Source organism: Apodemus sylvaticus, chromosome 15 (assembly GCF_947179515.1).
Source record: "Apodemus sylvaticus chromosome 15, mApoSyl1.1, whole genome shotgun sequence".
In the NCBI taxonomy this organism is placed as follows: domain Eukaryota; kingdom Metazoa; phylum Chordata; class Mammalia; order Rodentia; family Muridae; genus Apodemus; species Apodemus sylvaticus.
This window is the reverse complement of record NC_067486.1, coordinates 61,646,615-61,672,333: the sequence shown is the minus strand read 5'-3', so window position 1 is coordinate 61,672,333 and position 25,719 is coordinate 61,646,615. Positions and strand designations below refer to the sequence as shown.

At 47.2% G+C, this 25,719-nt stretch overlaps 1 protein-coding gene across 1 annotated transcript in view; it reads right to left on the bottom strand.

The window, feature by feature from the left end:
• Arhgap31 (Rho GTPase activating protein 31) overlaps positions 1–25,719 on the bottom strand; it is a 111,611-nt gene that overhangs the window by 5,898 nt on the left and 79,994 nt on the right. Inside the window, exons 4-11 of the mRNA XM_052158396.1 lie at positions 22,567–22,649; positions 21,566–21,673; positions 20,849–20,991; positions 18,031–18,229; positions 15,314–15,438; positions 5,852–5,914; positions 3,883–4,431; positions 884–1,161 (exon numbers count right to left, since the gene is read on the bottom strand). Coding sequence (XP_052014356.1) covers positions 884–1,161; positions 3,883–4,431; positions 5,852–5,914; positions 15,314–15,438; positions 18,031–18,229; positions 20,849–20,991; positions 21,566–21,673; positions 22,567–22,649 — 1,548 coding nt within the window. The remainder of the gene's footprint in view (positions 1–883; positions 1,162–3,882; positions 4,432–5,851; positions 5,915–15,313; positions 15,439–18,030; positions 18,230–20,848; positions 20,992–21,565; positions 21,674–22,566; positions 22,650–25,719) is intronic.

The window sequence follows — 25,719 nt, the reverse complement described above, 5'->3', positions numbered from 1 at the left end:
ATCTACTCCTGATGCCCCTCCCCAGCCAGTTCTAAGCATATGCTGTTGTATGTTCCAGCGAGTGCTCAGCCCCTGAGTTAGGTTACATGTAATGTGTAACGTAATTACATAACAGCCGTCTGGTCATGTGTAATGCGTCCCCGGCCTTTCTTATGACTTGGTGTGATTCTCTTGCTCGGAGAAGCATCTCAGGGCGCATCTCTAACCACTGGAGGCGGGGAGTCTTCCTGAGAGCTCTGACCTGCTGCCGACTTCTCATCTCGTCACCTGGCTCTGGTTCTGGAGTGCTAAGGGTTAAATCTAGGGTGCGCGCAGGCACCTGCGCTACACCTCAAACCCCCATTTTCCCTTTTATTTCCTTTAGCTGCCATCCCTGGGACCCACATACAGAATCTGAATGTGATGGTGCACATCTGTAATCCCAGGACTCCTGTCACGAGGTAGGAAGAAGGGACCTGCTTAGAAGCCTGGGGGCTGCTCAGTCTGCAGTACACAGTGCAGCAGGAGCAGGAACAGAGAATAACTTAACAACTAAGGCAAGAACAGACAACAAAGCTGTCCTCTAACCTCAAATACACATGCTGTGTCACTTATACATATTGCGGCCCACATGCGGCTGTGGTCACACAAAACAAAATTAAATTAGAAACTAATCTTTTTTGGGGGGGTTGGTTTTTTTTTTTTCTTTTTCTTTTTTCTTTTGGAGACAGGGTTTCTCTGTATAGCCCTGGCTGTCCTGGAACTCACTCTGTTGACAGACTGGCCTCAAACTCAGAAATCCAATTGCCTCTGCCTCCCGGAGTGATGGGCGCCACCACTGCCCGGCTTTTAATCAACTTTAAATTGTACCATCTGTGGCTGGAAGAGGTAGGGTCCACCTTACCATCTCATGGAGAAGCACTGGTTCGGTCCCGGCCCTGAGGCTCTCTTGCGGAGTGCTGGGCTTCAGCTGGCTAATGCCCTGCCTTTCCTCCATCACCTTCTCTGCATTTGGCCGCTTCTCTGCTTCCGTTGACAGTTGAGAGCCCAGGGATACATCCAAGGTTTTCTCCTCCACTTGGGTACCTGGGTCCAGGAGCGGGCTTTGGCTACACTCTGCTCTCCCCGGGGCTTCCGGTTCTGCCTTGGCATCTTCGGTAGCTACCTTCTTAGTAAGAGAACCTGTGAGGAGAATGTGAGTGGTCAGTACAAAGGGTTCATTCCAAGAAGGATTTGCAGGGGCTGGAGAGATGGCTCAGCAGGTAAGAGCACTGACTGCTCTTCTGGAGGTTCTGAGTTCAAATCCCAGCAACCACATGGCAGTTCACAGCATCTGTAATGAGATGGGACACCACAGTGCCACCTTGAAACTGCCCTGCCCCCAGCCTTGCTCTGTAGGAATGGCGCAATTCTCTTTATGCTGTCTCCCAATACTGTTCCTGCCCCAGACCCCAGAAATCATTCACTCTGTTGGGTCTCACCTGGGAGCCATTTTGCTCCAAATTTCCCCAGCCCCCTGGGGGCACTGGCAATTTCTGGAGAGATTTTTGGTTGTCACAACATTGGAAGAGATGAGTCCTATTGGTGCTCACAGCAGAGCTGTTTAAACTGTGCGGTGTGCGCCCAGATGAGGTCATGCAACTGAATGCGCAGGTTGTGGGAGTCTTGGCAAGAGTGAAAGACCTCTGAATATACAACAGCCAAGATGAATTCGAAATCGAGTGGACAGCGAATCCCAGAGGATTCTGGGCATGCGCACCTGTGGTGCACTGCTCAGCTTCTTGGCTGTCTCGGTTCTGAACACTGTCACTGTCATGCCAGGCAGTGCCAACGAATCCTGCCTGATGTACCTTGGTTCAGATCTGAGACTGGTAGGGAGACTGCAGTGTTTGGTGGGTTCCTCCCACCCCACTTGCTTGTTAAGAGTTTTAGGGGAAATGACTTATTCCTCTACAAGCAAATGGAGATAATAATAACTATCTGTACCTCAGAAAGCTGTCATGAGAAGGTGAATTCATGCATATGGGACACTTAGGTTATACCCAATAACAGAGGAGGTACTGGAAAGCATTGATATTACTCGAGATAGCGGCATCCTGTTGGTTTGACTGGCAGTGAACCTTTCTGTTGGGGTTTTCCGTATTCCATTGTAGGGGGATTAAGTTAGACTGTTGATCAAAAGAGGCTTCTTCTTCTTCTTCTTCTTCTTCTTCTTCTTCTTCTTCTTCTTCTTCTTCTTCTTCTTCTTCTTCTTCTTCTTCTCCTTCTCTTTCTCCTTCTCCTTCTCCTTCTTCTTCTTCTCCTCCTCCTCCTTCTCCTCCTCTTCCTCCTCTTTTTTTTTTTTTTTAAATCCTAGGATGTTTATTACAAAGGTAAATCCTGATCCTTGAGATGGGCTTATCAGTAGGATTTCTGGTATTGGGCACGGGCACCAGGACCTCCAAACTTTTTGGATTCGCAGTGGCAGGGGTCAGCTACAAGCAGGGTCTGATTATAGTGCATGAGGTTATGTTTAATCTCCTTCTTAGAGGCTTCATTCACATATTTTTGGTAATAAGCCACCAGGGCTTTTGAGATGGATTATCGGATAGCATAAATTTGGGCCACATGACCACCACCCTTCACGCGGACCCAGATATCCAAACCAGCAAATTGCTCCTTGCCCAGAAGCAAAACAGGCTCCAGTAACTAATAGACTTGGATTAAGACTAAGCACGAGGCTTCTAGTGGCATTTTCATCAATACTATCATTGATGTGCGTTGTCTTTGGGTAAGATATTTCTTCTTAGATGCACTGCAATGCATACATTGACGAGCGCTGGGTTGCAAAAGAGGATTTGTTCTTGCACCTGTTTTTTTTTTTTACAAAAGAGTCTTGTAATCCAGGCATCTGAGTCTGAGGCAGTGGGGTCCTTGGTTGGAGGCCAGCCTGGCTACAAGAGGAAAAGCCTGGATCAACAACGGGAGACTCTCGCTCACCCGGGACACCGCAGAGACTCTATGAGCCCTGCTGTGTGACCCAAGCAGATCCAGTAAGGCTCACTCTGTGATAGCTATGAGCAAACCTAAGGAAGGACTTCCTCACGGCTGGGTTTGCTAGCTCTGTTCTTTGCCGAGGTAGACAGGACGGATGGATGAACAAAAAATACATCCAGAAACACAGATTCCTCAATTCCAGCTCTCTAGCTTGGCATGCCATGACTTTTTCCTGGTCTCCTCACAGTATGTGGTGCTTTAAATAGGAACAGCCCTGCAGACTCATGTGTGTGAACACCTGGCCCATGGGAAGGGGCATTATTAGGGTGTGTGCCCTTCTTGAAGTAGGTGTGGCCTTGTTATAAGAAGTGTGTTAGCTACGTAGGTCGACTTTGAGATTCTAGCCTGGCAGTCTTCCTTCTGCCGCCTGTGGATCGAGATGCAGAACTCTCAGCTCCTTCTCCAGTACCACATGTACCTGCGTGCTGTCATGATGATAACGGACTAAACCTCTGAAACTGTAAGCCAGCTCAGCTAAATGTTTCCCTTTATAACAAGAGTTGTTGTGGTCATAGTGTCTCTTTACAGCAATAGAAACCCTAAGGTTTCTAGTGTGTGCTAATAAAATAGTAACATCTACTGAGTACTTACTCTGACACCACTCTGAGATCTTTGCATGCATTAACTAAACATTGACACAAATTTACAAATAAGGCATGGTGATTGACGTCAGCATTCCATAAATTAAGAAGCTGAGGTTCAGGTTATTAACTCGGTGAAAATCCACACCACAGCAAGGCTTGCAACAGCTATTCTGGCCCTAGAGGCTACCCATCCCTACCACTTCACCACACTGCCTTGCAAACGCCAGATCATACTTCATGTTATCTCTTGTAATGGAGGGAGATCCTTCTGCCCCTATTTTACCTGGAAAAGGCTCAGCTCCCAGGGGTTTTTCTTCTTCTGGCCATCCTCCACTCTCTGAACCTTGGAAAGAAAACTCTTCGAGGCTGGAGAGAGACTGTAATTCTTTCGGGGGTGTCCTGCACGGGGTGCTGTTGGTACTGATGACGGCGGACACACGGAGTGGCACGGACACCGCGAAGGGCTCGGAGATGTTGAGCGCCTTGCGCTGGTGGCGGGGTGAGGGCTCCGTCTGGAACAGGCTGCTGGTGAAGACAGATTTGCCAGGACTGTCGCTGGAGGTGTAAAACATCCCCAGAAGCTTCGGGGCGGACTGCTCGTTCTCAGGGTCCCCGACGGGGCGGAACACCTTCAGCTGCTCAGGCAGGGGCCGGATCTGACCGCCCACCTCGGAGCCCCCCTCGGCCCCGGCTGGCATCCCCTCCTGACCCCATTCGCCCTCCTTGCTGAGATCACAGGAGCTGCCAGTGCTGCTCGCGTGCATTTTTGTGGCTGGAATGAAAAATCCCCCAGTGGTGACTGTTCGATTGAAATTTCCTTTATTTTCTTTCCCTGGGGAAGAAAAGCAAGCAGTGGTTAGTAGCCTGTGCAAGCACAGACTGTGGAACCTCTTTCCCAGAAACTTGTTATCTGAGCTTGATGGTTAACAAAAGGCGGAAGCAATTGTCCACCAAGGCTAGAGTAAATCCCTGTTGTTTGGCGATGGGTATCAACTCAAATGTAACCTATTCCAGTAGGGACTACTTAGTGGCTACCCAGTTGATACTGTTTGGTTTTTGACATAAAGTAGACACATTTGGGGGAAGGGAACTTCTGTTGACAAAAATGCCTCTAGCAGACTGCCTAGAGGCAAGCCTGTGGGGCATAGTCTTAATTTAGTGATGGATGTGGGAGAGACCAGTGCACCACGGGTGGTGCCACTCTGGGCTGGTGGTCTTGGGTTGTTTAAGAAAGCAGACTGTGCAAGCAAGCCATGAGGAGCATGCAAGTAGGCAGCACTCCTCCATGGCCTCTGCCTCCAGGTTCCTGCCCTGACTTTCCTGAGAAAGTGGTAAGAGAAACCCTTTCCTCTCCGAGTTGTTTTTTTTTTTTTTTTCAATAGTTGTAGAATCTCACTGTTTTATCACAGCAATAGAAACCCTAGAACATCAGTCAGTGTTTACTGGTGTGAACAAGCTTATCAGTTCAAAATGATGACGATTGCACTGTGAAGCTCATGGCCAGGAAACTCACAGATTCCAGACACATACTCATCCTGACATAAACCAGAGTTTGCCTCTTTCTGTCCAGCTTCCTTCTGTCTTAGTTATTTTAGCTTGCTGACCTTTAATGGGGCCCAGTTTTGAGTGAAAAGTCTCTGTGGCCTCCTCTGTGACTAAAGGAAAGCTGAAAAAAAAGGAATTTTGGGGGGGGGGGGCGGATGAGCCAGGGAGTGGTCTGGGGCTAGGTGATTATGCATAATCATAGCTGTAGGTAAGTAGCTGGGCAATAGTTGTAGAATCTCACTGTGATGGTTTGAAAGAGAATTGCCTCCCCCACACCCATAAGATCATGTATTTGGATGCTTAGTCCCTAGTTGGTAGAACTGTTTGGGAAGGATTAGGAGGTGTGGCCTTGTTGGAGGAGGTGTGGCCTTGTTGGAGGAGGTGTGGCCTTGTTGGAGGAGGTGTGGCCTTGTTGGAGGAGGTAGGTAATTAAAGGTGGGTTTTAAGATTTCAAAAGCCCACAACAGGTCCAATCTCTCTCTCTCTCTCTCCCTCCCTCCTCCTTCTCTTCTTCTCTCTCTCCGTCTCTCTCTGTCTCTCTGTCTCTCTGTCTCTCCTCCAGTATCATGCCTGTCTGAGTGCCATCATGTTCCCTACCATGGTGCTAATGAACTATCTGAAACTGTAAGCAAGCCCTTAATTAAACTCTTTCCTTTATAAGTGGTCTTGTGTATCGCTTCACAGCAAACAGAGCAACAACAACTCACCTTCCACAGGCACCGAGCACAGTGAGTCCATGCTTTTAGCTGGTCGGATAGTAGCCTTTTCCACTAAAGACGAGAGAAAGAAATATCCCTGATGAATGCAAACTGAGAAGAAGCATTCAGAGCAATAGGCTGTAAGCATATGAGAGAAATTTCCAGAAATATCCTTAAAAAAATTGCCTTCACTCCTCTCTGTGTATCTCTCCTCTCCCAATGACCTTATGACAAGGGGGCAGAGATACGTTTTATTAATACTTTTAACTTTTTTTTTTTAGATTTATTTATTTTGTGTATGAGTACAGTATACACTGTAGCTATTTTCAGACACACCAGAAGAGGGCATCAGATCGCATTATAGATGGTTGTGAGTCACCATGTGGTTGCTGGGAATTGAACTCAGGACCTTTGGAAGAGCAGCCAGTGCTCTTAAGCACTTAATCTCTCCAGCCCCCCAAATGAGAGGGGGGCTTGAATCCAATTTAACTGTACAAAAAGTGTCCAAGGAGTTGGAACAATAGCTTAGTTGTTAAGAGCTCTGCTCTTCCAAAAGTCCTTGGGTTTGATTCCCAGCAGCCACAGGGCATCTTATAACCATCGGTAACTCTGGTCCCAAGGGATCTGACGCCCTCTTCTGGCCTTCCAGGACCCTGCATGAACATACATTCAGGCAAACATTCATACACACAAAGCAATAAAATCCTAAAAATAATTTTTAGAAAATGCTCAAGATGAATTCACGGGGTAGACTCTATGAGACCCGGGAAACCTGCCTTCTGTGGCCAATTAGAGAGCAGGATTGTCAGCTGCAACCATATCTAGCAGAACCAGGAACCTGGGACATCAAGGGAGAAGGCCTGGGGTGCTACCATCAGCTTTTTCACCAGGGGCTGTGCTCCGTGGAATTTGTAGACTGTTGTCCCTCATGTGATTTCACCCACCAACATCACCAATGACCAGATCTCTACCAAGCCTGAGTCTGTTTGAACGCCGACTGTGCACATGGTATGCTTTATGTATAGTTGTAGGCTATCATAGATGGAGCTTGGAGACAGTGTAAGTTTGAATGACTTAAGAACCCAGTTCTTGAGTTTGATTCAAAGATGTCCATAGGTTGGAAGCTTTTCAGGGCATCAGGGTTGGGAGGAGTTGGGTTCCAGAGGCAGAGGCCTCACCAATAGCTTAATGACTTTCTTGATGGAATTGGAGAGCTGTGGGAGAGTCTGCCCCTCTTCCTCCATTCCCCCTTATATATCTCCATTCTTCTTCTGCATCACACTGAAGCAGCACAAGCACCTCACCAGAAGTCAAGGAGATGCCAGCATGGCCGTGCCCTTAGATGGCCTGACCTGTAGAACTGTGAACTACTATTCTTCATAAGTTACACAGCTTCAGGGTCTCTCTTGCAGCAAAGGAAGCAGGATTGGAACATATATTCCTCCCAGGTGAAGGTTGATAGGAGGGACAAGAGGTAAGTAACTCTGGATTTAGATCCAGGTTTGAGTCTTGCCTCTGCCAGTTTGAGGCTGTGTAGTCTCAGATGTGCTGCCCTTTTAATTTTTTATTGTATTTATTCATTCAGTCAGTCAGTCATTCAGTCATTTATTTATTTATTTTGGTTTTTTGGATTTGGTTTTTTCGAGACAGGGTTTCTCTGTGTAGCCCTGGCTGTCCTGGAACTCACTCTGTAGACCAGGCTGGCCTCGAACTCAGAAATCCGCCTGCCTCTGCCTTCCAGAGTGCTGGGATTACAGGCATGCACCACCACTGCCCGGCTATGTGCTGCCCTTTTTAGATTATATTTTTCTTTTTTCCTTTCCTTTCTCTTTTTTTCCTTCCTTCCTTCTTTCCTTCCTTCCTTGTGTGTGTGTGTATATGTGTATGTGTGTGTGTATGTGTATGTGTGTGTGTGTGTGTGTGTGTGTGTGTGTGTTTGGTTTTTTGAGACAGGGTTTGTCTGTGTAGCTCTGTAGATCAGGCTGCCTTGAGCTCAGAGATCTGCCTGCCTCTGCCTCCTGAGTGCTGGGAACAAAGACATGCGCCATTATGCCCAGCAGATTGTACCCTTTTCATGTATAAATGGCAATAGAGTTGTTAAGATTAAATGAGAAAAGACTATGAAGTAATTGTGTTGCTCTAAAAAGAATAAATACTCTAGTAAAAATAGCACATAGTGGATTCCAGACCAGCTAGGGCTACAAAGTGAGGACCTGTCTCCCAAAACAAAGCAAAACAAAACAACACAACACATACTGCTTATGGCTGTTAGGATCAGCCAGCGCCTACTGCAGGAAGAAGTGAGCTTGCTCCCCAAGAAGCAGTCAGAGTTGGCACTCACTCAAACTGGGAAATAACTCATAAGTCATGCCTGTTTTTATTCCTCTTTTAAAAAATCCCCCTTTTCTCCCCTTAGTCAAAACTCTCCTCTTCTAAGAGGTTTGGACTTAGACCCTTAGCTTCCTGTGCTTGGGGATTCTCTGTGACTCACACGGAGGGAGGATGGACCATGGCTTCACTCAAGTGTCTCTAACCTCCTCACTCTCAACAGCATGCCAAGAGTCTCACCCTTCGAGAGCCACTGTTTGTACAGGATCATACACTGATTTATTATCCCAAAGCTGCCTGGCCAGTGTCCCTCCATCTGGTTTTTGTTTTGGTTTGGTTTTGGTTTTTTGAGACAGGATTTCTCTGTATAGCACTGGCTGTCCTGGAACTCACTCTGTAGACCAGGCTGGCCTCAAACTCAGAAATCCACCTGCTTCTGCCTCCCAAGTGCTGGGATTACAGGCGTGCACCAGCACAGTCTGCATCTGGATATTCTGAGATGTGCTTTGCCTTTGTATCCTATGTCTCTCCCTGTCTGGACTCTGGTCTCCATGGTGACCTTAAGGGGCAGGGTAACCCTGAGTCGGCTCCCTCTGTCCGTTCAAGCTCTAAGGTTTCCATCAGCAGCTCCCAAGCATCCCACGGCATCGTCTCTCTGCAGTAACTACATGTGAAGGATCTGCTGGCTCATGCCTATGCTTTGAGGATACTTTTGCCTGAGGTGTTGATCTGGCCTCCTGGAGGTGGCTACACAAGTCCTATTTTTTTTTTAATAGAATCTTATGTAAAGCAGGCTGTCTTTGAACTCACTATACAGCTCAGGATGACCTTAAGATCCTGATTCTCCTGTCTCTACCTCCTAAGTGCCGAGATCCCAGGCATGTGCTACCATGCCAAGTTTGTGCAGTGCTGGAGGACTGAACCGTGGGGCCTCCTGCATACCAGATAAAAACTCTACTGAGTTTCATCCTCAACTCTCATCTGAGAGTCTTCTGGGAACCTCTGTGGTATTGGTTCAGTCCGACTCTTGCACTCAAAGGTAAAGCCTCTAGCCTCATGGCTTCTTCTGCTCAGGAGTTTATTTTGATATAAAACAAACTTAAATTGAAACCAGTGCCTGGAATTTGGTTCAAAGTTTATGCATCTGTGTTCAGTAACTACCTCGTTTTTTCCCTACCCCCTCTGATCTGTTGAGCTTTCTAAACATGATTAAACATGTCTGTCTCTCTGCTGCCAACCCAATAAACTCCCAATAAGATTCATGGCTAATCAATTTTTCAAATGCCCCAAGGGGGCTTGGAAAATGGCTCAATAGATAAAAAGCTTGTTCTATAACACGAGGGCCTGAGCTTGGATTCCCAGCATCCACATAAAAGCCCAAACTAGCAGCATGCATCTGCAATCCTGGTGGCGGGGTGGTAGAGATAGATTGTGTGTGTGTGTGCAGTGTGTGGGTGCAATGTGTATGTGTGTGTGCAGTGTGTGTATGTGTACGTGTGTAGTGTGTATTGTGTGTATGTGCAGTGTGTGTGTATATGTGTGTACAGTGTGTATGCAGTGTGTATGTGCAGTGTGTATGTGCAGTGTGTATGTATGTGCAGTGTGTGTATGTGCAGTGTGTGTATATGTGTGTGTGTCTATTGAGGGGTGTGGGTTTCTCATTATCCAGTCTAGCCAAAATTGTTTAGTGAACAACCATGTCTCAAACAGAATAAGGTGAAAGGCAATAGAAAAGGACACCTGACATTAACCTCTCGCCTCCACATGTGTGCACACGTGTACTTGTACACATATGTATGCCCATCCAAATATACTACACATGTACATACAAAAATTTTAAGTGACCTTTGTCATTGAAATTTTAACATATTTTTTTACATATGTGAGTCCATTAATTCCTCCTTTCTTATTCACACACACAGAATTATTGCAAACCTATGTGCCACCTGCAAAGACCACACTGGAAGGTTACATTACAGACTTCTGTGGCCCATCTTTGAGTACATATTTTGTTATATTTGTGCCCACTACACACACTTCAGTTTTAGTTTCTAGAGTTCTGATCAAAGCTGTTTTGCCTAATGTAGTCGCTCTAGCCACAGCCACTCAGGCAACAGCCACTCAGGTAACAGTCACTCAGACAACAGTCATTCTGGCAACAGCCAATCTAGCCACAGTCACTCAGGCAACAGACACTCAGGGAACAGCCACTCTAACCACAGCCACTCAGGCAATAGCTACTCTGGCAACAGTCACTCAGGCAACAGTCACTCTGGTAACAGTCACTCAGGCAACAGTCACTCTGGTAACAGTCACTCAGGCAACAGCCACTCTGGCAACAGCCACTCTGGCAATAGCCACTCTGGCAACAGTCACTCAGGCAACAATAACTCTAAGCAACAGCCACCCAGGCAACAGACACTCTGGCAACAGCCACCCAGGCAACAGTCACTCAGGCAACAGTCACTCTGGCAACAGACACTCTGGCAACAGTCACTCAGGCAACAGTCACTCTAAGCAACAGCCACCCAGGCAACAGTCACTCTGGCAACAGACACTGGTAACAGTCACTCTAAGCAACAGCTACTCAGGCAATAGTCACACTGGTAACAGTCACTCAGGCAACAATTATTCTAATAACAGTCACTCAGGCAACAATCATTCTAGTAGCAGTCACTCTAGCAACAGCCACTCTAGCCACAGTCACGGTCACCAGGAGCCACGCATGTGGCCATCAGAGGTTCTCTCATTTTTACTCCTACATCCCACCACGACTTAGCTGGCCTGGTTTTATTTCCAGTCAACAGGTTCTAACCAAGTGACTTTCAACCCTGGCTGGGTGGCAGAACTGCTTAGGGAGCCTTTTAAAAATCAGCGATGTGCAGCCTTTGCCACAGATTGGAGAAACGGTAGTGGCTGTGAGCTACTCTCTGGGTGACTATGAGACACACTCTGCTGAGCACATGGCACCCCATGAACTCAGCCACCATTTGGTCCAGCACCTGTGATTAGAAACTGCATGGTATTGGTACAGTGACAGGCAGGTAGATCAATGAAACAAAATTGAAGACCCAGAAATGAACTCACATACCTACGGTCACTTGATCTTTGTAAGGCAAATGACACTGTCAATAGGACAAAGACAACCAAAAGATTGGGAAAAGATTTTTACCAATCCTATATCCAATAGAAGGCTAATATCCAATATATACAAAAAACTCAAGAAGTTAGACTCCAGAAAACCAAATAACCCTATTAAGAATGGGGTACAGAGCTAAACAAAGAATTCTCAACTGAGGAATATTGAATGGCCAAGAAGCACCTAAAGAAATGTTCAATATCCTTAGTCATCAGGGAAATGCAAATCAAAACAACCCTGAGATTCCACCTCATACCAGTCAGCATGGCTAAAATAAAAAACTCAGTTGACAGTAGGTACTTTTGAGGATGTGGAAAAAGAGGAACATTCCTCCACTGCTGGTGGAATTGCAAGCTGATACAACCACTCTGGAAATCAGTTTGGCAGTTCCTTAAAAATCTGACACAGTATGACCTGAGGACCCAGCTATACCACTCCTGGGCATATACCCAGAAGATGCTCCAACACGTAATAAGGACACATGTGCCACTATGTTCATAGTAGCCTTATTTATAATAGCCAGAAGCTGGAAAGAACCCAGATGACCCTTAACAAAGTAATGGATACAGAAAATGTGGTACCTTTACACAATGGAGTACTACTCAGCTATTCAAAACAATTACTTCATGAAATTCTTAGGCAAATGGATGGAACTAGAAAATATCATCCTGAGTGAAGTAACCCAATCACAAAAGAACATATATGGTACGCACTCACTGATAAGTGGATCTTAGCCCAGAAGCTCGGAATACCCAAGATACAATTTATAGACCACATGAAGCTCAAGAAGAAGGAAGACCAAAATATGGATACTTCTTAGAAGGGGGATCAAAATACCCATGGGAGGAGCTACAGAAACAAAGTGTGGAGCAGAAACTGAAGGAAAGACCACCCAGAGACAGCCCCACCTGGGGATCCATCCCACATACAGTTACCAAACCCAGACACTATTATGGACACCAACAAGTGCTTGCTGACAGGAGCCTGATATAGCTGTCTCCTGAGAGGCTCTGACAGTGCCTGACAAATACAGAAGTGGATGCTCACAGCCAACCAATGGACTGAGCACAGGGTCCCCAATGGAGGAGCTAGAGAAAGGACCCAAGGAACTGAAGGGGTTTGTAGCTCTATAGGTGGAACCTACCAACCAGTACCCCCAGAGCTCCCAGGGACTAAACCACTGTACAGAGCCATATTGGGGCAGTCATGTACTTGGGCGGTTGGTCAAGGACAATCCCTGGCTTCAGGCAGGAATCTGCCAAGGGACATAATAGGGAAGTAGGTTAAAGCAGGAATTTTTATCCTTGGGTAGAGTGCTAAGACTGTCCTTGACTATGGTCAAGGTTAACTTCTCCCAGATAGTCAGGATCCTGCTCCACCTAGGGTGGAGTGCTCTGAAGTAAAGGTTAAGTTCCTTGTTCCTACAGGTCTAGGAATTCCTAAATTAAGCAGGTGACCCACCCAGCTGCAGTCAAGCAGTCAAGATGAGGACCTCCAAGAGAAGCTAGACAACTTCCACTAGAGCTCAGCCCTGAGTCTGGGGGGAAGGGTTTGCCCAAACTGTTAAAAGGTCTGGCGCCATTAAAGTTTCCAGCCTCGATCAGTGAAACATTGTCCTGGCCTTTATTTCTTTTCGCCCCTTCCCTATCCATCCCTCAGCTTCTCTGTTCCAGAAACCCACTTTGTAATAGCTGCAGGCAGCTATGGAATCCAACAAACCACCAGACAAAGAGTACACATGGAGGGACCCATAGCTCCAGCCGCATATGTAGCAGAGGATGGCCTTGTTGGACATCATTGAAAGGAGAGGCCCTTGGTCCTGTGAAGGCTCGATGCCCCAGTGTAAGGGAATGCCAGGACAGGGAAGCAGGAGTGGGTGGGTTAGTGAGCAGGAGGAGGGGGTTGGGATGGGGTTTTTGGAGAGGAAAGGAGGAAAGGGGATAACATGTGAAATGTAAATAAAGAAAATATCTAATAAAAAATAAAAATAAATTAAAAAAATAAAAGAAAAAGAAAAATAACCCAGGGTAACAGAACCCTTCCTAATTCAATAGCAAAGCATGTCATTTATTTCAGCTTTGTTTATCCGCTTTATTTATCTCTCTCCTGGGTTTTGTCTTTTTATTCCTGGCCTCTTCCATTCTGTAACAAGTCCTCTCTCTGATGTGTGTAGGCAGCAGTTTCCTGTCAGGTACTCACTCTTCCCATTCCCCACCCCCGCCCCCCTTGTCCTCGGAAAGTCCTGATTTCTTATTTGTACACTTCTGCCATCCTTTAACACTGTCCTTGTCACTTGGGCTAGTTCTGCATTTTATGAAAGGTGTGTTTACCTCACAACTGTCCACAGAGGTCTCCCAGAGTCCCCTTTGTCGTCTACATAGCGCTCTTGCACTTCTGAGGTTTACTCTCCATGCCCCGTGACAATGACTGGTCCAGAACCCAGGTCAATCAGCCTGGTCCTGTGATCCAGTGACGGCTACGGAGACCAGGGAAGACGCAAGGCCGGGCACTGATCAGAACCTCTGATGAGCAAGCTATCAGACATGACATTTTTTTTTTCTGCTTTTGGGCACTGTAAAGCTCAAAGAGAAAAGCTGCTTTTAATAGCCACACCTGAGGAAGCCATTCTAGGATGGCGTTGACAGAAAGGGGACGGAGCAGTCGAGGCCAGCATGGTGCCATGAAGACACAGCCACTGGGTTAAGTCACCCAACGCCTTCTCTGTCACTGAACTGGATTTATTTTTATTTATAGTCAAAATTGCTGTGGTTACTGTCCACCAATCATCCTTCATTATACAACAGGCGAACACAACTCAGGTGTCTTATATTCCTATTTTCTGTTCCTTGTCCTGAAATTATCGCTTAGCCTGGATAAAGAATTTAGAAATATTACCTTTCATTTACCCTATAGCAATTAAATTCCTTCCAACACTAACTGAATAGTTCAAACATTCATAAATGTTATAGAGTTTTCTAAATCTACCATCTAGTTTCAACCATTGTTGGCGTCTTTCTGGGTATTTAATCTGTCTGTTCTATTCCTATACCTCCTTAAATCATTTGAAAGGGAGTCTTGATACTTTGACATTTCATCTTAAATACTTCAACTACAGCATACACCTCCTAAGAACAAATACACACTATAAAATGTAATAATTCCTCAAAGTCACCTAGTAACCAGTGCATGCCCACAGTTTCCTATTTGCCCTCAATGCTGTCTTTGTAGCTTTTAAAAAACAGACAGACAGACAGACAGACAGACAGACAGAGAAGGATCCAAATGAGATTTGATTCTTGTATTTGTACATTCATACTTGGCACTAAGTCATTGTGAAAGTTTTTCTTGTTCCTTCCCTGACACAATATTCAGAATGCATCAGTTAGATTTGATATTAGAGTCCCATTTCTTTGGTTCCTCTTTTAATCAATTTCTTTTCTTTGCTCAGGAATAAGCCCATGGGGAAAAAACCCCATTTAAAATCACAACTCTCAAGGTGACATACAGGCTCTCTTTACAGCTGCATTCCAACTAAGAGAGAATAGCTATTTGGGAAAATTACGGAAATAACCATTGCAGGAAAGACTTAACAGATGTTGTTGAATTACATGACACATGGTATTTTAACCAAGTAACCTAAACCAACCTATAAACAATAAGGTATTGGCATTATGTACCTTGGACATGACCCAGAGGCACGCAGAGCCTTTGTAAGATTGTCTGAAAAACTTCATAACTTCCATCTAACCACAAGTAAACCTTAGACATGCCCACATAGAGATATAGCATTAGGGGTTTTAAGGATGGTATAGACACTGACTAAAAACATTTGTAAGCAAAACATCACCACCATCACCATCATCATCATCATCTTCATCATCTTAAAAAAACAAAAACTCAAGTGAATCTCAAAGTTTCCTTTCTGGTCCAGTTAATCTGCAGTGATCAAATGTGAAACCGGGCTAGGGACACAAGCGCATGGTAAGCACAGTGCTGATTCTCACCCGACAGCCTCTGGCCTCTCACGAACACACTCCCATTTCTGCTCAGCTTGGATTTCGAGTCCGATCCAGAACGCCCCAGGTTAAATATTGATTTCCACTTCTTTGATTTGCTGGAAAGCTTTCTCCTAAAAGAACCAGGCCATACATACACATTAGTGGAGCATGGGTCATCTCAAGGCAGTGTATTGTTTTGAGACAGGGTCTTAAGGAGACCAGACTGGCGATCACCTCTGCCTTGATGTTTCAAGAGAGATTGCAAAATTGAGAAAGAACGTTACAACTATAGTATCAGTCATAAAGGGTTCTAATATTTCTAGAAGTTTTCCTCTAAAATCCAAGTTGTACCTGACATTAGCCTGTCTGGGAATGCGCTGAGTGATCAGACACATTAACATGAAGACCCTTTTCTTCAGGACTACAGCCAAAGTTTGTCTTCTATCAGAGGCAGGGGTGGGAGAGACAGCGGTCAGTGGGACAGTCAGAGCTCACAAGCATACACCCAATTCTGAAATCTGGCAGAACGTCTATGAAGCAGTCCTGGCTCATTCATTCTGAATTTGTTTTAAAAAAGAGAAATGATCAAGCCAGAAGTGGTGGCGCACGCCTTGAATCCCAGCACTAGGGAAGCAGAGGCAGGTCGATCTCTGAGTTTGAGACCAGCCTGATCTACAGAGTGAGTTTTAGGACAACCAGGGCTATGTAGAGGGACCTGCCTCAAACAAACAAACAAAAAGATTAAGACCTTAGACCTTTTAAACATTTAAGACCACAGACCTCTGTGCTTTCTGCCTGGTGGCCATAGGGCTAGGACATGAACAAGTAACACGAGGACTGATTAAAAATAGTAAAAGTGTTTTGGTGCTGCCGAGGAAAGCTGAGGCTGGCCAGCTGCCCTCAGTGGTCACTGTATAGAAACACGCACGCACGAGGCCCAGCATGCCTCTTGCCCAGCCTTTCGGCAAGACTGCTGGGCTATAGGTACAGGGCTGAGGCTCAGTGACACAGCACTGGGCTGGCTCATGAGAACTTGGTACCACCAGGGGGCACCATCGGGGCAACTTCTGCTTCAGAGCCACCCAGCCAGGCTCTGCCCTGAAGTTCATGTTTGAAACCTTGTAACTTGTGGTTCTCACTAGGAGCCTTTTCTCTATAGGTCTCTTGTCAAACACTGGGTCTCAGCTTTAGCACGCCTGCCTTTACAATCAGTTGGAGACAAGTCTGCATACTTGATGGTTTCTGCCAGACTTTGGCTTGATAGTCTAAGGACTTAACCTAGATGTGTATCGTATGGAGCTGCATATATTAAGCTATGGCTGAAGGCAGAGAAAATGCAGGAGATGGTCTCTCTGAAGTCCCTTTTATGCCTCAGAAGGAGGCTTATTCTGTATGGCTTTAGAGAGAGGGGCAGGGTGTTCAGTTCTAAGAGGGTACAATCCATTCTCTCTAGGAAACAGGGTTATCAATGACTCTGATATTTCTAGAAGTTTCCCTCTAAAACCCAAGTTGTAACTGACTTTAGCCTGTCTGGGGATTCACTGGGTAATCAAACATGTTAATGCAAAGACCCTTTTCTTCAGAACTACAGCCAGGGAACTTTCCCCAGGGAAGTTGAGACATGCCAGTCCTATCACAGACCTCCCTAGCTATCCCGATAGCAGACATCTTCCTCTCTAAACAGCTTGCTGTCTTCAGAAAGCATGACACAATCCAATGAAAAGGTACCTTCACCTACACCTGCTAAAGGGTTAGGACTCTTGCTTCAGTCCCTGCCGTCTTCCACGGTGGGACAAGAGAGTGGGTAGAGGCCCAGCTTGTAGTGGAAGAAGAAATAAGGAAAGAAGCTTCCCTGTGGGTACGAATGATGATCTGTTTTAGAGGGGAGAAAGCCTGGGGAAGATGGTTCAGTCAATAAAGTGCTTGCCATTTAGCATGAAGGCCTGAGCTGGGTGACATCTCATGTAGAGAAGCTGAGCAAAGGGACACATGGATGCCATCCCAGTGCCTGGAGGACAAAGGACGAGCCAGCCTAGCCTACTCTACAAGCCCTGGGCCAGAGATAGACCATGTTTTTTTTTTTTTTAAAGGTAGTAAGCTCCTGAGGGGCAAGTTGCCTCCTACAAGCCTGCACATGCATGTCCACATGAAGATACACACACACACACACCCGCACACAATACACGTGCACGCGTGCACACACACGCACACGTATATAGACAGACACAGAAAAGAGTGTGTGTATGGGGGTCTCCGGCAGATTGAGAAGAAGTAAGGAGGTCAGAAACACCATTCCCAGTGCTGCCAGCAAGGACCCTCTGACAAGAGTGGCCCCATTTGTCAACTTGTATTCTGGCACAGGCTGATTTCCATGCCTTTTGCAATGTCACGTGGGGGTGGAGGTCATGGGGAAGAGGCATGCACTCATTGGCAACTCACATTTGTAAACTCCAGGCCTGTTTTGTCTACTCCATGGAGAAGAGACCCAGAACTCCCCTGGGTCTGTGCTAGGAGATCAGAGCTCACAGTAAGTCTGGGGCAATGGAGAAAGCCACCCCTACTGAGGATGGTGAAGTTGTGGAGACTCGAAAATTTCTTTGTACCCAACCTGGGCTACGCCCCAGCCCATACCGTCATCACTCATGGCCCTGAGACGGGACCCCTCACTCCTTGGTCCTTTCTCCTCCCCCAACCCTTCAGAGTTGTATAAGAATGGCAATTACTTGTTGTCTGGTAACTCAAGGACTGTGTGGAAGAGGGTGCCCACGGGAGGGACGATCTCAGGCAGGCTGTTCTCCCGTCTCTCCTTCCGCGCAGGGTGACTTGTGGCCAAGCTTCGGGCCTGAGCCTCCTCCAGGCTTACCAACTTCATGGGCAGGGACAGCGCTGGCAAGGTGAGGCTCTTTGTGATAGTACGGCTTTCTGTGAAGAAAAGAGTTTGGCTCGGGAGCATGTTCAAGCTCTAGGCACTCCGGTCTCTCCCCTGTCGCCCTCCCACTGAACTCCTCGGCACGAGGCTGCATGCCCGCTGTAGCTTGGGGAGTCTGGGCAGAGGTCGTTCACGGGACACTGCCCGTTTTCCTGCCCAGGGTGGGTGGAGGGCATCGAGGGGCACCAGGAAGTCATTGCGCTCTGTACTTTCCATGGAGAGACTGTTGACACACTCATTCATTCACTCCACAAATATTTATTGAACACTTACTGTGATCCAGAGTTACAGCAATGGTCCTTTAATCCTGAAACCTCTGCTAAGGGCTTTGGCCAGATAAGAATTTGGCTTAGCTCAGGTAAGATGAAGTAGGAGGCTGCCCCTCACCCCCACAACTGAGGAACACGAGCCCTAAGGCCACGGATGGGTGGAGTCAACTTTCCCTAGGCTTCTGTCTCTGGAGGGACAGATCACTAATATACTGTGTCATTCCCTCAGAGAGAGGAGGCTCTTTCCTGAGTATGTACTTGTCTCGTAGTGTTTGGATCATGGTCAGCTGCCCCTCCACCATGGCATTCCTAAAGATTCATCCATTTATCGCATGTGAGTACACTGTAACTGTGTTCATACACTCCAGAAGAGGCCGTCAGATAGCATTACAGATGGTTGTGAGCCACCATGTGTTTGCTGGGATTTGAACTCAGGACCTCTGGAAGAGCAGTCAGTGCTCTTAACCACTGAGCCATCTCCAGCCCCCATGGCATTCCTTTTAGGATGGCACTGATGAAGGAATGGTTAATGTACAAAGTTCTTCCTTCTCTGCCAATGGTTCTTAACCTGAGGCATAATACCTTTATTATGCCTCAAAGGACATTTGGCAACATCTGGAGAAGTTTTGTCTTATTTATTTTTTGTTTTTGTTTTTGAGATAAGGTCTCACAATTTGCTATGGCTTTGAATTTGCTATGTAGCCAAGGGTGAGTTTGAACTCACGATCCTCCTGCACTTACCTCTATAGTACTACGACTACAGGTGTGTGCCACAGTGCCTGGCTCTGGGACATTTTATTCTCCAGATTAAAAAGTGTATATGTGTATGTGTGTGTGTGTATGTGTGTGTGTGTGTGTGTGTATGCCATGGGTATAGGTGCCCTCAGAGGCCAGAAGAAGGATTCAGGTGCCCCAAGCTAGCGTTACAGGCAGTTGTGGGCTGCTGGAAACCAATTCCAGTCTTTTGGAAGAGCAGTAAGAGTTGCACTTGAGCATTGAGCAACCTCTATAGCACCCCCTGAGAGAGCTCCTGGCGCCTCATATCTGGGGCACTTTCTTGATTGGTGATTGATGTGGGCGAGCCCAGCCCATTGAGGGTGGGACCACCCTTTGGTAGTTGCTGCTTCTGGGTACAAGAAGACAAGCTGGGACGGCAGCAAGGAGCAAGCCACTGAGCGACACTCCTCTCTAGTGGTGTCTCCTTCAGTGGCTGCTTGCAGGTTCCTGCCTTGAGCCCCTTCCCCGCCTTCCCCTCATGGTGGCCAGTAAGCTGTAAGATGAAGTAAACCCTCTCCTCCTCATGCTGCGGTGTTTATCACAGCAACAGAAAGCAAGCTAGGTCACTCTCCTGTGTGCGCTCTCATGACCGGCACTGACATTAGAGGGGAATTTCTTAGAAGCACACTTTTTTCCCCCAGCTACACTCTAGACTGTTTACATCAGAAAGTCCAGGGATGGAGCTCAGCAATCTGTGTTTCCACACGCCCACCATCAGGTGACCAACAGTGACAGACACTTACTGGTTGGAAAACCAGTCTGAAAAACCAGTGGTCACCGAGGCCATTGTGACTGACCAGATTTCTGATGTTTTATAAATGAAGCTCACAGGTCAAACCGCACAAACCAGTTCATCCCTAGGGGGCGCTCTGCCATTCTGAGCCACACTCAGATGACTCAGACACAAATGCAGTCTTTTTTTTTTTTTTTTTTTTTTAATGCTTCCTGCCTGATAGAGGGCAGGATAAAGTACTCAGGACATGGTCCCTTAGAGAATGCGTTCTGGATCTACATGTGAGTGTGGATATACAGCCTGTGTTCACCAGTGACTTCAAGGGGAAGACATAAGACTCGTCTGAAACCATAACGCTCTAGAGAAAACCAGAGGGAAACCAAAGGAGAAAAAAATGTCACCCATCAATTACATGATAAAGAGCTCACTGGAAGGGGTACACTGTTCCAAGCCTACCACATCCCAGGGAGAGGCCATGTATGCCCCTGAACAGAAATAAGCTAAATTTGCAGGCAAGTGTACCGACTGCTATATCATACAGATACATATCTAATACTGTCATGGTGGCTAGAGTCTGCACCACCTTAACAGTGAAGTATCTTTATGTAATACAATACTCAATCAGAATTAAAACCAAACCTTCCCTCACTTATCATTGCTTGTTTGAGCGGGTGTCTCAGGTAGCAGTGCAGGCTAGCCTGGCTCTCGCTGTGTAGCCACACCTACTTCCCCTGCTTTGTACTTCCGTACTCCCTTATTTGGGCACTCTGTGGTTAGAGCAATAAGGGAAGCTAAGTTTGCAGGGAATGTGCCAGGGGACCGGGAGCCATTACCATCCTGCTGCAGAGCCCCAGGCGCACGACCGTTGAAGATTTGATCGGCGTGATTCAAGATGAACTCAATCACCACCTGCTGGACCCGGACTGCCAGAAACGCCGCATCTCCATTGCAAATAGTGGCTTCGATTTTCTTACTTCTGCATGGTAGAAACAGATCCTGAGTGAGTCGGCCTCACCACAGGAGGTGGTGGGGGATGTCCCATGAGCCTTTGGTATAGGTCACAGGCTTTAACTTCTCATGACCAATCAGAGAATCTCCCAACAGAGGTGAAGCCCAACCCACTGAATAGCGGGGATCACTGCCACGTGGTCCCCATCACGGGACTATAAACACCGCCCATCCACGTACAGAACTGACTTCATTTTACTTCACGGGATTCCGTCCCGTTTTTTACTCAGTTGTCCCATGGGTCACATCATTGCGATTTCCATGAAGCAGCTGAGTCGGGTTATAGAACCTCAGAGCCCCAAAAACGCCTTTTCAAGAAATGGTAATACACACACCCGTATCTTTAGCCACACTGGGGTAATAGGCAGCAAATGCCTGTGGAACCAGAGTTTCTGAGCGAGCAGGCTAAGAGCTTAAGACCTTAATGGCAGTTTCAAGCTATAAAAAGATCACTTAGCCACGTCTTCCAGTGTTTTATCTCTGAAGCATGCTGGCTTTACTTCTACGAGTGGGCTACTCTGAGCCCACGGGGTGGTAGTTACCTGAGGAGGTTTGGGGCCCACACCAGGGCCAGGTTCCTGGCATGCATGTTGGTCTTGCTGCTGAAGGAGGCGATGTGGGCCAGGTGTCGAATCAGGTATTCCAAGGTCCTGAAAGAGTCCATTTGTTTGACTGATTTTTTGGCAAAGTAAGAAATGTCAGTGACGCCTCCGTGAAGCCCGCCACTCGGAGGTCAGACCCAAGCTGAGATTAAGGAGTCTCTGTGTTATGAACTTTGAAGGAACAAGATTGATGAAGGTAGCTTCCATGACTCCAGGGCCACTGACTCAGGATGGGGACAGATGTCAGCGTTGTAAGATGTCAGATGAAACTGCAGCTCCAGGGACAGAAACAGAACCACAGACCACGGCCCCGAGCTCAGCCACTGACAACTTGCTTCTTTCCCACTCTGGGAAAATTCACTTTCCCACAATCCTCAATTAGGTTCTCATCTTGAGTTTTAGAGGACAGCTGTCCAGCTACAAGTTACCTGGGCTCTCGTCAATGGGCTCGTTTCCCAAACGAACATTTGTTGACTTTAGGAAGTTCTTGATAATACCACATCAAATTTTGCTAACCCTGGGAAAGCTAGTACTGTTCACGATGATAATCTGTGCGAATAGAAAGGACGGGGCTGTCTGGGACAATCTTAAGGAACCCAGGAGTCACAGTCACCACCAGCTTTAAGGTGTGGAAACCTGGGTTTCCAATGGTTTATTTATAGTATCATCCAGGCTATGAAGCAAGGCTGTCACTATGAGGCTGGCTTGTGTGTGTGTGTGATGACTTTCTTTGGTACCCTCATGAGTACCCTGAAAGTGGAAGCAGGCTGTTTGTGGTTACCAACATCCCTGATTAGACACCCGCTCATCCTGATAACACTGACTGCTCATTAATTTCCAAATGCCACCAGGAAAGCCACCATTCCTTTGCTTTAGTTGTCACATGTCACATCTGCCTCCTGGATGTTTTACCACACGGAGTCTGAGAGTTTCTTTCTTACCTATAATGGGGTGGGGGGAGCTCCAGGATAACATTCTGGATTCGGGCCAGCTGGCTTTCTTCCGGGCAATGAGACACTGCTTCCTGTGGAAGAGAACATGAAGGACCCAGTGAGCACCAGGAGCCAGGACCCTCCCGCATGCCCTGGTCTTATTCAGGACTCGGGTCTTCCAGCCTTACACCTGCGCCTGCACAGCCTGGCCCAGAAGCACTGTGGTCTGTGTCAAGGGCAAGCCAAGTGGCCTTTCTGAGTTTCGGAGTCAAGCGTCTTCATCCTGTACGCACACAGGAGTGGGTGGGTCTCTGTGTACCCCCAGATGTTGTTTGGCATCTGAGAAAGAATATACAGGATGGAAAGGTGTCCTACCCGGCCGAGAGTCATAGACACTCACATTCAGAGAGACGGCACAAGACAGCGATGTCGTACCAGGGACGCACGTCTACTCATCCCCTTTGGGTGTGAATGGCTACACACTTGTCACCTAGCCTGTGACTATTCCATGACTCCCAGTCCTCAGTTGCTGCCTGTTTTGTCTGCCGAGAGGCAGAGAAGACGTGCCTTTCTTATCAGGGACAAGAGCTTTGTCCCCAGGATCGGGTGTCCTTGCCCTGATCTGCTTATATCCTGTGTGGGCATCTTGTTCCCGTCAGTCCAGGGCCTTGCAGGGGAGGCAGGAACACCATGAGGATGTGATGACAGGCTGGCTCCCGTCCATTCCTCGCTGGCCCCAGGCTGCCGCGTGACACCGGCATCCCTAACGATTCTTCAATTCCAGTCCTGTTTCCTATCTTGAGAATATATCCTGCCTGTGTGTGATGATTAAAATGGACAGTCAACTTGAGGGGGGATTCTAAAATCACTGAAGAGACATGCCTTTTGGCATGCCTGTGAAGGACTATCTAGATTAGGTTAACTGGAGCTAGGAGATGCACCCTAAATATGGACTGGGCCGTCCCGTAGGCTGGGGTCCTGTATTGAATAAAAGAGGAGGAGATGCAGCCAAGCACAAACATTCTGTTTCCTGACTCGGGGCAGCGTGGCTAGCTGTCTCCTGTTCTTGCACCTACTTTGAGAATCACCGCTGGCTGCAATATAAGCAAAAGTGGAGATTCAAATCTGGGGGTTCTGCACACCATTCACCCACATTTATTTGTTAGTCGGCACTTCCGGATTATCCTTCCATCGTGGAGTACTGGGTGTGGCTTAGCCTTTTGAGATATACAAGATGGAGGGGCAGGGGCACGTGAGGCCTCTATGAAGGAGCCTCACACCTACCTTCTCTTTCCCATTACTTAGGAAACAGAATTGCAGGGACCGCACTCCCAGCAGTGAGGGAGACGCTCTCAGGGGATGGGAAGGTGAGCTCTCCAGGCAGCCAGGGCTGCAGAATACAACATGGATGCTCTTGGTTTGGTTCCATCGTGCCATGCACACAGGGAGGGTTCAGGACTGTCCCTGCATAGCCGGGACCACGGTCCGCAGAGCTTTGTACCAGTCCCCTCTATGAAAGGAGCCTAGATCTGAGCGCCCTTGCCAGTAATAACAATGGAAACCCGAAAGGCGAAGGTGGGGACGAGGAGTGCAGGTGGAGATAGCGGTCCTCATGGAAAGTTCCTTTAATATTTTAGGAAGCAGCTTAGTCATTGTCGTTCTCTGAAGCTGCAGGGCAGGTTAACCCCTGGCGCTTGCTAAGCCCAGTGAGAACTGCCCTTTCTTTCCTTAGTCTCTCCCTACTACACCCCCACCCTATCCAGAAACCCACACTCTTTTTCCTCTCACTTAATTACTTGACCAGACAGGGTCTTTCTATGTAACCCAGGCTGGCCTTGAACTCACAATCTTCCTGCCTCAACCTCCCCTGCCCTGCCCCGCAAGCTGGTATCATGGAAGGGTTATACCAAGCTCAGCTTGAATTCTCATTTTTTTTCTAGGAGGAATCTGATCACAGCAAATGATCTCCAATAAAGGCAGCAGATTCCAACATTGGGCAACTTGGGGAGAAGGGTTGAAATTTGATTCACTCTAATTTGTGTGTGTGTGTGTGTGTGTGTGTGTGTGTGTGTGTGTGTGTAGGAACTGGAAACGAATTTCGGCCAAGTTACTGGCTGATGTTTCAGTCTCAAAGATCTGGGATGAACCTACTTGCTTTCCATTGCTGACCGGATGATCACCTTCCTGACCTCTGAGGATCTGGGCAGAGGCAGGGGTCTCATCCTGGTGCTAGGTTCTTGCTCTAGCTTTTCGTTTTTCCAGAAGCCACCCCTGCCCGACAGTTCAGGTCCTCCTGCCCAGACAGCTACCATCGCTGCAGAGACCCAACATAAATGAGCCAGAGGGGCTTTCTCTTCCAACTGCACCCTGGGGGTGATTAGAAAATTAATGTGTGTGTGTGTGTGTGTCTGTGCAGGCCAGAGAATAAGTTCTCCTTCCAGTGTGTGGGTCTTGGGCAGCAGTTCTCAACCTGTGATCTCAATCCCTTTGGGGGTTGAATGACCCTTTCACAGGGGTCACATATCAGATATCTACATTACAGTTCCTAACAGTAGCAAAATTACAGTAATGGCGTAGCTACAAAATTATTTTATGGTTGGAGGTCACTATGAGGGACTGTATCAGTAGCATTAGGAAGGCTGAGAACCACTGACTCTTGACTCTTAGGGATAGAAGTAAAGTTGTCAGGATCAATCAGCCTTTACCTGCTGAGCCAAGAACTCCTGGCTACAATTTTAAGCTTTATCAATCACTTATGTGATCTACACTGGGTGACCACGCCCTCTTGTGACCCTTCTACCCCACCTCCCATCATTGCCACCATGCTTGTCCCACGCCAGGCACTGGTCCGTTCAAGCTCAGCCTCTTCCCCCACCCCCAGCCAGGGCCTTTGGACCTGCTGTTTCTTGTCACCCACTTCAGCAGATACTGCTATAATCTGTTCCCTCGTTTTATCCCTATCTGTTCAGATTCTGCCTCATGGAGAGAATTCTGGTGACCCTAAAATAGCCGTTAGTGTCTGTCCATATCTCCCCAGCCCTGGGCTATTTATCTTCATAGTGCTCTCAAGAGACATCAGTATATTGCCAGAGTTTATCCCCACCCCGGTCTGTCTGTCTGTCTGTCTGTCTATCTCTGTCTCTCTCTCGTTTAAGTAGAACC